The 12914-nt window shown below is 41.6% G+C and overlaps 1 protein-coding gene across 5 annotated transcripts in view; it reads right to left on the reverse strand.

Moving 5' to 3' along the window:
* The window catches only part of CSMD2 (CUB and Sushi multiple domains 2), a 984984-nt gene that overhangs the window by 760811 nt on the left and 211259 nt on the right, over window positions 1-12914 (reverse strand). For all 5 annotated transcript variants that reach the window (XM_067473669.1, XM_067473670.1, XM_060784605.2 and 2 more), the window contains exon 3: window positions 663-775. In XM_067473669.1, the coding sequence (XP_067329770.1) occupies window positions 663-775 (113 nt within the window). The remainder of the gene's footprint in view (window positions 1-662; window positions 776-12914) is intronic.

Raw genomic sequence — 12914 nt, forward strand, 5'->3', positions numbered from 1 at the left:
ATTGGTTCAGCACATGGCTGCCCACCACAAACAAGAAGTCTCCAATACAAGGCCACGTTTTGAACTTGTAGAATTACATAAAAAGACTCTCCTGGTTCTTGTTGGTGGCATATAAATGTGTTAATATAAGGTTACATGGACCTAAATTGTTGTGTAGGGAGCCATTCAGTTGCTTCTTGCACAACATCTCCTCTCATTCCATAAACCAGCTGTGAAAGGCAGGTACACACTTCCTTGGCCATTTAGTCCCTTGAGAAACCTACAGGGTGCTCTGGCAGCATCGTGCTACTACTGGTAGTATTCAAATACTCTAGTATTCAAGATAGTACTAAATGGAGTACACATGGAAGGGTACACCTGCAGTTCAGTCTCAGCTACAGATGTGCCACCAGAAGCTTCCCAATTACCTTTTGCTCTTACCTAGCCTATGGGAGAATATGGCTATGGGAGAGTGTGCCATTAAGTCTTTCATCTTCAAGTATCAATAGTCAGAATGGAACAGCATGAGTGGGACCTTCCATCATGTCCCACTCCATAGGACTTAGGAACATAGTGTATGTCTCCAAAGACTTGTTTCTTCATAAAAGTCAAAGAAGTTTTTTTTTTCCTGCACAGAGAGTGGATATAGGTTTAAGTTTTAATTTCACCAAAAGTGGACCTACCTTCGTAGTTTGCCTGAAATCCTTGCGCACTGACGGCATAGTCGCTGACAAGCCACAATGACAGCACCACTCCAGTACTGACAATGGGAGGAGGCAGTTGGAAACCCGTTAACCTGAAAGAAACACAAAAGGGACAACATTATTTGTCAGTGCTTTGGGAAAAAATCCCAGTTTGAAGTAGAACACCCAGAATCCCCCAACCAGCATGACAGGAAAACTTGCCACATTTAAAATATGCATTTATAAATGGGTTTCACCTCAAAATATATCATTCTGAAACCATTCCCCATAGGGGTTTAAAGAAAAGAGCTGCTTTAGGGCATTTGGGAAATATGAAAGTCAGTTCCTACCCACATTTTAATTTGGGGAGGTGGAAATCTTGACAGTTCAAATTTGGATTTACAAAGACTGGATTTGTTGAGCAAAAACCTCTATAGACTCCTTAAACTATTGGGTGTAGATTTTGGGTCTGCAGACTGAACTGGGCTAGAGAGATAAATGATGTGTCAACATAGGTGGCATCATATAAAAGTAAGCAAAAGTCCAGTTCTAAATTTCAGTTAATAATATATAGTCAGAATCTTGCTGGTTAAACCCAGCTAGAGTAGACCAATCTATCCCTTTATTTATTTCCCACCTTTCTCCCAAACTGAGACTCAAACCAACTCATATATAAATAACTAGCTGTCCCCTGCCATGTGTTACTGTGGCCCAGTAATGAGAAGGTATTTATTTCTAATATATGTCATGTCTTTATGCTTGTGGATAAACAGTATTTCTTGCTGTTTCTTTGTTGTCAGTGTTGATGTGAAGATTGTCTGGTTTTCCTACTCTGGAAAATGCAGCATATCATTGTCCTTCTTTAGGGGTCCCTTTCAAATCTATGATACTATATCTGTGTGTGTGTGAATCATATATATCTACCTATATCTATGGCTAGATGACTCTTTGTCAGGAGGGTTTTGATTACATTTTCTTGCCCTGGTGAAGGGAGTTGGACTGGATGTCCTTAAGTATTTTATGTTGGTCATGGGGGTTCTGTGTGGGAAGTTTGCCCCAATTCTGTCGTTGTTGAGGTTCAGAATGCTCTTTGATTGTAGGTGAACTGTAAATCCCAGCAACTACAACTCCCAAATGTCAAGGTCTATTTGCCTCAAACTCCATCTGTGTTCATATTTGGGCATATGGAGTATTCGTGCCAAATTTGGTCTAGATCTATAATTGTTCAAATCCACAGTACTTTCTGGATGTAGGTGAACTACAACTTCCAAAGTCAAGGTTAATGTCCACCAAACCCTTCCAGTGTTTTCTGTTGGTCATGGGATTCCGGTGTGTCACCTTTGGTTCAATTCCATCATTGGTGGAGTTCAGAATGCTCTCTGATTGTTGGTATACTATAAATCCCAGCAGCTGCAACTCCCAAATGACAAAGTCATTTTTTTGAGTGATGGTCACTCCTTGGGTTAGTAGGTGTCTTGTGGCCAAATTTGGGGGCAATTCGTCCAGTGGTTTTTGAGTTATGTTAATCCCACAAATGAACATTACACTTTTATTTATATAGATGATATTTGTGCATAAGTCAGCCTTATGTATAAGTCGAAAGCAGGTTTGGGGGCCAAAATTATGGGGTTTGATAAATCTCATGGATATGTTTCTAGATTTATACATGAATATATAGGGTACTGTTGCACACCTTAAACACCGCACGAATTGAGTAAAATCAGCAAGCAGTTTATTGAAGAATATTTGTAGCCAAAGCAGTAAAAAGTAATCAATAGTAAAAGTTAAAAATCCAGTTTGTTCCATCAGATACAAAGGAAAACAGGAACAAAGAGTCAATAGAAGTCCATGAAACTAGGCACTTAAATCCATAAGCAACTCAGGAAGCAAATACCATAGGCAAATATGAGCTTGGCAAACCTCAAAGCAAAGGAAACTTAAACTGGCATTATCCCGACATTGCCTCAACTGAAACAACTGTCTCCCACAAATCATTATTAACCTTTCCCTGATTCCAAAACTGCATGGAACACAGTCTTTTTTAGTTTTGGTTTGTCATCTTTCTTCTGTTGGATCCGAGCTGACCTCCTTAATTGCTGCCCAAACTGCCTCTGTTTACTAAATTTCTCTTTCTGTTCAAGGTCTCGCTCTCATTGGTAACTTCTGCACCTGGTAAATCAAAATCAGCTTCGTTCTCAGACAGCTGCTCAGGGAACAGTGGGGAAAGGCCTTTCCCAGGCATGCGACCTTGAGAATTGTCTTGCAGCAGTTCAGACCTCTCTCCTGAGCTCAAATCAGGCCCAGGCAACCCCTCATTACCAAATCCACCAGACCCTGGCCCAGGAACCGGATCATCATCCGCATTCCCATCATGAACATCGACGTGAACATCATCCCCATTCCCATTAGGAACATCAACATAAACATCAGAAACAATGACAGGCTGAACAGGCTGATATACAACAGGTACATCAAACTGACTCAAGAACTTGATCCAGTCATAATTGAAAATAGGTCTTAAGCCACATGAAATGGTGGCATGTACATAGCATACTCCTCAAGTTATCAGTTGACTTGCGATGCCCTCAGGAATTTCCTAGAGTTTTAGGCAAGGAATCCCTCAGATGTGTTTTGCCATTGCTTTCCTCTGAAATGCAAACTAAGCACCTAGTATACTTTCACAATTTCCCTCACAATATCAACCATGGCTGATCATTTAGCCTTCATACTCAGATAAGATCTGGAGCCTTCTTTTTGCTGTGTGCATTCAAGTCATTTCTGAATTATGAAAACCCAAATTGAAGCCATCATTGGTTTTTCTGGGAAAGCGTTTTTCTTTTTTCCAGAGGGAATTTGTCTTTGGCTTCCTCTACATCTAAGAAAATGCAACTTCCCAAAGATCACCCAGTGGGTTTCCATGGTTGAGCATGGATTGAACCTTGATTTCCAAAGTCAACACTCAAGTCATTACACCATGCTCAGGAACTGTTAATTGGTTACATCTGTGGAACTTTCCTTAATGTAAAGATAAGGGTTTACCCTTGACATAAAGTCTGGTCATGTCAGACTCTGGGGGGGGGGGGGGGGGGGGGGAGTGCTCACCTCCATTTCTAATCCAAAAAGCCTGCATAGACATCTCCTAGATCATATGGCCAGCATGACTGCATGGAGTGCTGTTACCTTCCCACCAGAGCGGTACCTATTAATCTACACACATTTGCATGTTTTTGAACTGCTAGATTGGCAGAAGCTGGGGCTAACAGCAGGAGCTCACCCTGCTCCCTGGATTCGAACTACCAACCTTTCAGTCAGCTCAATATTTTAACCCGCTGCTCCACCAGCTTAAGCAACTATAAAATGGATACTGATTCATGAATACTAATCGTTGAACATTCGGTGACTCTCCTTTATTTATTTATTTATTTATTATTTGAACTTATATGCCGCCATTCCCCTGGGGCTCGGAGTGGCTTACAAGAACAGGCTAAAATTGAACACAATTTAAAAAATTTAAAAACAATCAGAGATCAAAGGCCCGTCGAAATAGATATGTCTTTAGTGACTCAATGCCAAGAAAGTTCTGAAAACTTGGCCACGTTCCGAAAGTGCAACGTCACACAAAAGATTTAATCAGTATTATTTTTTTTAAATTCTGCTTTGCCAAGAGAGCAGCGCAATGGGAAGGCTTGAAATGCTTGACAAAGGCCAACTTGATACGTAAATTAGAGACAATCGTGAGTGACATTTTGCCACTCTCTTATGCTCCCTCTGAGAATGACTTTTCTTCCAGCGCTAGATTGCGATTGTTAATTTTATTAACACAGGTCTGTTCAACAATAATTTCTGAACTGGCATTATGAGATCCCGGGTATTAATTCCCAGCTGTTCTATTGACATAGCTTAGAAATAGCTAATGTACATTTCTGATGAGCAATTACAGTTTTATCTTCTAATCCGACTGCCTCTCACCTGGCTAAGGCAATTTATAAAATAGCTTTAAAGTTGGATTTTAGCTTAAAGGGAAAAGGCAAACTCTTTTTGCTCTTAGTTGTTCTCTCGGATTCCATCTATTGAAAAATACACCTTTCTCCCTCAATCCTAGAGATTATAAAAATAATCATTTTTTCCTTGTTCTTGATGAGAATGCTCTATTAGCTGCCGATAAGCTTTCGGTCCCAATTAAAGGTGAAGGTGATTACCTACAAAGCCCTAAATGGTTCGGGTCCAGCCTATCTTTGCAACTGGTGCAAGCGCTAAGATCTGCCTGGGAGGCCCTCCTCTCGCTCCCACCTCTATCTCAAGCACGGTTAGTGGGGACGAGAGAGTGGGCCCTCTCGGTGGTGGCCCCCCGTCTCTGGAACTCTCTCCCCAGGGAGATTAGATTAGCACCTACTTTGTCCATTTTCCATAAAGAAATAAAGACTTGCATTGTGCTTTTGATTAATCTGGTCCACTAGAAGATATAATTTAACAGTGGACCCTTGCACTTCATTGTTATCTCTTCCGTTACAGTGCATTCTGCTAATTGATCTGACCCCTCTAGCCCTTATCAGGCCTCTGGCCCTTGCATCTTAATATCGTCCCCATCCCGGTAGTTATATTGCACAAGCCCTTGCCTCGGCTTTTAGTTCTGAGCATGCCCGATGTGCTCGGCCACTTTTTTTTTTTGTGTCAGGAGCGACCCGAGAAACTGCAAGTCGCTTCTGGTGTGAGAGAATTGGCCATCTGCAAGGACGTTGCCCAGGGGACGCCCGGATGATTTGATGTTTTTATCATCCTTGTGGGAGGCTTCTCTCATGTCCCCCCATGAGGAGCTGGAGCAGATAGAGGGAGCTCATCCGCCTCTCCCCGGATTCAAACCTGTGACCTGTCGGTCTTCAGTCCTGCCGGCACAGGGGTTTAACCCACTGCACCACCGGGGTCTCCCTGCTCGGCCACTGATTGTTGATTATGATGGTTATAATAATAATAATAAAAAATAAAACTTTATTTATATACTGCTCCATCTCCCCGAGGGGACTCAGAGCGGTTCCCAGGTAACATCACAAAACATTCAAAGTAAAAAACAACATAACCATAAGTTTAACAAAACAAAATGTAAGCATAAAAATTGTCGCCATAACACACATATATTAAAAGTAATCCTGTCTGTTCAAGGCAATTAAAAAATTTAAAAGGCCGGGCCAAGATTTGTGCAAGCCCAAAAATTCTAGGGGGCCTGGGAATTAAGTGCAATGCTATGGCAGGCAACAATAATATTAGGTACAGGTCTGTCGTTGTTCATTCCGGGGCCGATTAGAGGAAATAATCTGGGTAATTGGTAGGAAGAATATGGCTGTATTGGACAATGTGTAGGGCTGAGTTAGAACTGGTCATGTTTTTATGATGTTTTTATATGTATTTTATTGTTTTACTAGCCGTCCCCTGCCATGTGTTGCTGTGGCCCACATGGGGGTTCTGTGTGGGAGGCTTGGCCCAATTCTATCATTGGTGGGGCTCAGAATGCTCTGTGATTGTAGGTGAACTATAAATCCCAGCAACTACAACTCCCAAATGTCAAGATTCTATTTTCTCCAAACTCCACCAGTGTTCACATTTGGGCATATTGAGTATCCATTCCAAGTTTGGTGCAGATCCATCATTGTTTGAGTCCACAGTGATCTCTGGATGTAGGTGAACTACAACTCCAAAACTAAAGGACACTGCCCACCAAACCCTTCCAGTATTTTCAGTTGGTCATGGGAGAACTGTGTGCCAAGTTTGGTTCAATTCTATCATTGGTAGGGTTCAGAATGTTCTTTGATTGTAGGTGAACTATAAATCCCAGCAACTACAACTCCCAAATTACAAAATCCTTTTTTTTTTAGTGAAGGACATACATTGGGTTGTTAGGTGTCTTGTGTCCAAATTTGATGTCAATTCGTCCAATGGTTTTTGAGATCAGTTAATCCCACAAATGAACATTACATTTTTATTTATATAGATTGTTCCATGTTTTAATTGTGTTTGACTGAGTTTTGTCTCCATGAATTTCATAGAATCATAGAATCAAAGAGTTGGAAGAGACCTCATGGGCCATCCAGTCCAACCCCCTGCCAAGAAGCAGGAATATTGCATTCAAATCACCCCTCACAGATGGCCATCCAGCCTCTGTTTAAAAGCTTCCAAAGAAGGAGCCTCCACCACACTCCGGGGCAGAGAGTTCCACTGCTGAACGGCTCTCACAGTCAGGAAGTTCTTCCTCATGTTCAGATGGAATCTCCTCTCTTGTAGTTTGAAGCCATTGTTCCGCGTCCTAGTCTCCAAGGAAACAGAAAACAAGCTTGCTCCCTCCTCCCTGTGGCTTCCTCTCACATATTTATACATGGCTATCAAATCTCCTCTCAGCCTTCTCTTCTTCACGCTAAACATGCCCAGCTCCTTAAGCCGCTCCTCATAGGGCTTATTCTCCAGACCCTTTATCATTTTAGTCGCCCTCCTCTGGACACATTCCAGCTTGTCAATATCTCCCAGAATTGGACACAATATTCCAGGTGTGGTCTAACCAAAGCAGAATAGAGGGGTAGCATTACTTCCCTAGATCTAGACACTATGCTCCTATTGATGCAGGCCAAAATCCCATTGGCTTTTTTTGCCACCACATCACATTGTTGGCTCATGTTTAACTTGTTGTCCACTAGGACTCCAAGATCTTTTTCACACGTACTGCTCTTGAGCCAGGCATTGTCCCCCATTCTGTATCTTTGCATTTTGTTTTTTCTGCCTAAGTGGAGTATCTTGCATTTGTCCCTGTTGAACTTCATTTTGTTAGTTTTGGCCCATAATGTTGGTGTGATATGGGCTGCGTGTCTAGGACAGCGTGCTCTGTGGTGTCTAAGAACAGCTCAAGTTCCTGAATGTCCTTAAGAGTCTTAATACGGTCCTCGAGTTGTCGGATCCTGTGTTCCATGTGAGTTATCTGTTTACACTTGGGGCAGATGTAATTGAGTAATTGTTGCGTGAAAAAGCTGAACATGCCACAGCTTTTGCATGAGACAGGAAGATTTCATGTTTGTTCCATCTGGAGGTTGCTAATTACCTCCTCTTGGTGTGTATGTTGTTGTCTGTATACAGGGGGGAAAGTGTAGGTTAGTGAGTGTGTGAGTGCTCAACTTCTGTGCCCCTTGAGTTCAAACCTGGCTTATATAGGTTATTTATTATGTCAGGAACAAACCAAACAGTTGTATTGTATAAAAACAAACAAAAAAACCCCACAAAGTTTGCAAACTTGGCATTCTCTTAAATGTCCTTTGACCAGTAACCCTCTAGTGTCTCTAACTGGTGGTCAGCTCTTACCAACAGTGCTATGGATTTTGAGAAGGCATGGATAAAGGGGGAAACAGAAATGTGTCAAAAGGATGACACAGCAAGCCAACCCTTGCTGGGACCACTTTTTATCTGGAAATCAATGTCCTCACTGCCAAAGACAGCTGCCACACAGCTCCAGAACAGTCCTCTAGAGTCAGTTATGGATCCACCACCAAGACTCTACCCTTGGAAGGCAATCATAGTCAGGCATGAGTGATAGCCTATGAATCAATAACCATCAAAATGCAAACTTTTGGGTGCATTGATAATATGACTTGTTCAGTGTTAGCAATGGTTATCAGGGAACAAAGACAGGAAGGAGGATGTTCTCTAAGGGTAAGATCAGTAAGCAACCATATGGATGATGGGGAGTTACTGCGATGTAGTGTGATGCTAGTTATCACATCTCCTTTTTTGTTCCCAGACAACATCACACTACATTGCAACAACACAACTACCATTATCAATACTAATCCTGTCACTTCATTGTTGTATAAATCGTTTGCATTTCACACACACAAGCACTTCACTCCATACATCTGAGGAAGTTGACAGTCTACATATCGTTCTCTCAATTAGTCTCTAAGGTGCTATAAGATCCCTTTGCCTGCTGACATTCCAGATGAACATGGCTATGCTTTTGAATCCAATCATTATTATCATCACCTCGAAGAGCATGCACCAGAGTTGCCCTAAAACGCTCTCTGTTTTGCTTATGATTCCACAAATGTTTCACTGGAGGATGAAATTTCACTTTGAATGTTTGCTTTGGGTGCAATCTTGGTGACAGCCCATTGAATCCAAGTCATTTTCTGTGTGTGAAGCAATACATCCCTGCCAGTCTGCCTTAGCAGATTATGACAACGAAAAGAGATCAAGTTTAAACAGATTGTGACAATTAACTGTAGGTATCCGAAAGGCATAAATATTTATTTGTTTATTTATGACATTTATATCCCGCCCTTTCTCACCCCATAGGGGACTCAGATCGGCTTACAAGTTATATGTACATACAATATATTATATTATTAACATAAGCACAATATTAATATTATATATTACATTGTACTATAACACTATAATATTATTAGTAGTAATACATATAACATAAAATATGTAATTATTATATTGTATTATTATTAGTATTATATTGTATCACATTATAATATATGCATATATAATATATTATATTATTAGCACAGCACAATATTAGTATTATATATTACTATATTGTACTAAACCACTATACTATAATATTATTAGTAATATTACTTATAACATAAAATATGTAATTATTATATTGTATTATTATTAGTATTATATTGTATCACATTATAATATATGCATATATAATATACTAGCTGTACCCGCCACGCATTCTGTGGCCCACCTTCCATCCCTCTTTCTCTCCTTTCTTTCTTTCCTTCCTTCCTTTGCTCTGTTTCCTTCCTTCTCTTTTCTTTTTTCCTTCTCTCCTTCCTTCTCTACCTCTTTCCTTCCTTCCCGCTTGTTCTTAACCTTTTCTTTCTCTCCCTTCTTCCTTCTCTACATTTTTCCTTCCTTCCTTCGCTCTTTGCTTCCTTGTTTCCTTCTCTCTTTACTTCTTTCTTTACTTCTTTCTTTCCCTCTTTATTTCTTTCTTTTTTCTTTCTCACCTTCCTTCCCTTTTTCTGTACTGTCATTTAGCTTTCCATCATTTAGATTTTTTGGGTTTTTAAGTCCTTTCCGCTGTTTTATGGGGGGGGGGGGGTTATGAATGATGGCCACTCGTTGGCCCGATATGTGTATTGTGTCCAATTTTGGTGTCAATTTGTCCAGTGGTTTTTGAGTTATGTTAACCCCACAAACAAACATTACATTTTTATTTATATAGATTTTTTTTGTTGTGTAAAGGGCAACTTGAGAAACTGCAAGTCGCTTCTGGTGTGAAAGAATTGGCCGTCTGCAAGGACGTTGCCTAGGGGACGCCCGGATGAATTGATGTTTTTATTATCCTTGTGGGAGGCTTCTCTTATGTCCCCGCATGAGGAGCTGGAGCTGATAGAGGGAGCTCATCCTCCTCTCCCCGGATTCGAACCTGCGACCTGTCGGTCTTCAGTCCTGCCGGAACAGGGGTTTAACCCACTGTGCCGCCGAGGGCTCCACCATTTATATAGATTATCGTATACTACATAATTGTAATTATTTATTATTTACATTTTCTTCTTCTTCTTCTTATATTGAATATTGTATTCTACATTATTTAATTATTATGTATTACTACGATTATAAACGACTCCGGCCCAATTTACCTGTCCGAACACATCCTCCCCTATGAGCCATCAAGATTACTAAGATCGTCTGGAGGGGCCCTGCTCTCGATCCCACCGGCCTCACAGGTGCGGCTGGTGGGGACGAGAGACAGAACCTTCTCGGTGGTGGCCCCTCGACTCTTCCACTGGAAATCAGAACTGCCCCTTCGATCTTAACGTTCAGGAAACAGGTGAAAACCTGCCTTTGGGGACTGGCATTCAACGAATGAGCCATGATCCTGTGATATGGATGGATGACAACGAATAATGACTTTGATGACGACTGACCACTGAAATCATATGATTGTATTTTTGCCATTTTAATTGTTTCAATGTTTTAATGTCTTAGTGTGATTTAGAAATATGATGTTTTAATGACAGTCTGTAATATTGATGTTGGAAGCTGGCCCGAGTCCCTCGAATGGAGGTGAGAAGACTGGCATACAAAACTACCAAATAAATAAATAAATAAATAAATATTAGACCAAATGTTTTATTTTACACTAAGTAAAGATTTTCCCTTGACATTATTATTATTATTATTATTATTATTATTATTATTATACAAACCTAGAATTAAGAGTTCGAGTTGAGGAGAAAAAGGGCCTTTCCTGACTGAACTTTGGACTAAGCGCCATGCCCAAGATGGCGGATTCACGTCAACAGGTTGAGAGTCTCATTCCCCTCAGTGGCCTAAAGCAGGAGGAGGGCTCCCATAGCCGCCATCTTTACCTGTCGTGCCGTTTGGTCACGCCCAAGATGGCGGATTGACGTCACCACGTCGAGCGGCTTATTCCCCTCAGTGGCTTATAGCAGGAGGAGGTCTCCCGTGGCCGCCAGCTTGAGCATGTCACTCTCTTTTACTGGGCTTCCTCACACCCAAGCGTGAGGAGGCCCTTATATGTATTGTCGAAGGCTTTCATGGCTGGAATCATTCAGTTCTTGTGGGTTTTTCGGGCTATATGGCCATGTTCTAGAGGCATTTCTCCTGACGTTTTGCCTGCATCTATGGCAAGCATCCTCAGAGGTGAGGCCCTTATAGTCGGCCGTCTCCTTAGCGACACCTGGGAAAGGCCTCCACCGGAAGTGGAGAAGGCGCAAAAGGCGTTCGCGGCCTGACAGAAAAAGAACGTTGCCATGAGAGGAGGGATCCCAACAATAGTAATACCTGGTGGGTTTAAAAGGACTCCTACTCCCGGTGTGCACTGCGGCAGAAGAGGGCCGCTTTTGGGCGACGGGGTGCCACATCCCCTCATGGGGCTTGTAGTTCACATGCCGTCCTTTGGTTTCCTTGGCCTCAGAAGAGTCTGGGTTGGGGGGGATTGGGGGGAATTTGCATATGCTAATGAGCAGTGAGGGAGGATGGCTGTTGGTGCCTCTGGTGCTGGCTGTGCTCGCGCAGCGGGGGTGGGGAAAAAAGAATGGGTTTGGACGCATGCGCAGTGTTTTCTTTTAAAATTTAAAGTCTTACTCTTTTTGGGGAGGAATTTTTTTGAGTGCAGGACATAGATGGCTCTGAATGCTGTGTTCTGTCCAAATTTGGTGTCAATTCCCCCAGTGGTTTTTGAGTTCTGTTACTATCACAAACGAACATTACATTTTTATTTATATAGATTACTAGCTGTCCCCTGCCACGCGTTGCTGTGGAAATAGACCTGGTGATCTGGAAAATCTGGAAAATAAAGTAATGAGAAAGTGTTGGTTTCTAATATATGTAATTCCTTTATGCTTGTGAGTAAACAGTATTTCTTGTTGTTTCTTTGTCAGTGTTGATGTGGAGAGTGTCTGGTTTGCCTACTCTGGAATATGCAACATATCATAGTCCTTCCTTAAGGGTCTCTTTCAAATCTATGATACTATATCTATGTGTGTGTGTGAATCATATCTATATCTATCAATCTTTATGACTGGATGGCTCTTTGTCAGGGGGGCTCTGATTACATTTTCTTGCCCTGGTGAAGAGAGTTGGACTGGATGGCCTTAAGTATTTTCTGTTGGTCATGGGGGTTCTGTGTGGGAAGTTTGCCCCATTTCTGTCGTTTGTGGGTTTCAGAATGCTCTTTAATTGTAGAGAACTATAAAGCCCAGTAACTACAAATCCCAAATGTCAAGGTCTATTTCCTCCAAACTCCATCTGTGTTCATATTTGGGCATATTGAATATTTGTGTCAAGTTTGGTCCAGATCCATCATTGTTTGAGTCCACAGTGCTCTCTGGATGTAGGTGAACTACAACTCCCAAACTCAAGGTCAATGCCCACCAAACCCTTCCAGTGTGTTCTGTTGGTCATGGAAGTCCTGTATGCCATATTTGGTTGAATTCCATCATTGGTGGAGTTCAGAATGCTCTTTGATTGTAGGTGAACTATAAATCCCAGCAACTACAACTTCCAAATCTCAAGGTCTATTTCCTTTAAACTCCATCTGTGTTCATATTTGGGCATATGGAATATTCGTGCCAAGTTTGGTCCAGATCCATCATTGTTTGAGTCCACAGTGCTCTCTGGATGTGGGTGAACTATAATTCCCAAACTCAAGGTCAATGTCCACCAAACCCTTCCAGTTTTTTCTGTTGGTCAGGGGAGCCCTGTGTGCTAAGTTTGGCCCAATTCCAT

The sequence above is a fragment of the Anolis sagrei genome, chromosome X (genome assembly GCF_037176765.1).
Source record: "Anolis sagrei isolate rAnoSag1 chromosome X, rAnoSag1.mat, whole genome shotgun sequence".
NCBI classification, from domain to species: Eukaryota; Metazoa; Chordata; class Lepidosauria; order Squamata; family Dactyloidae; genus Anolis; species Anolis sagrei.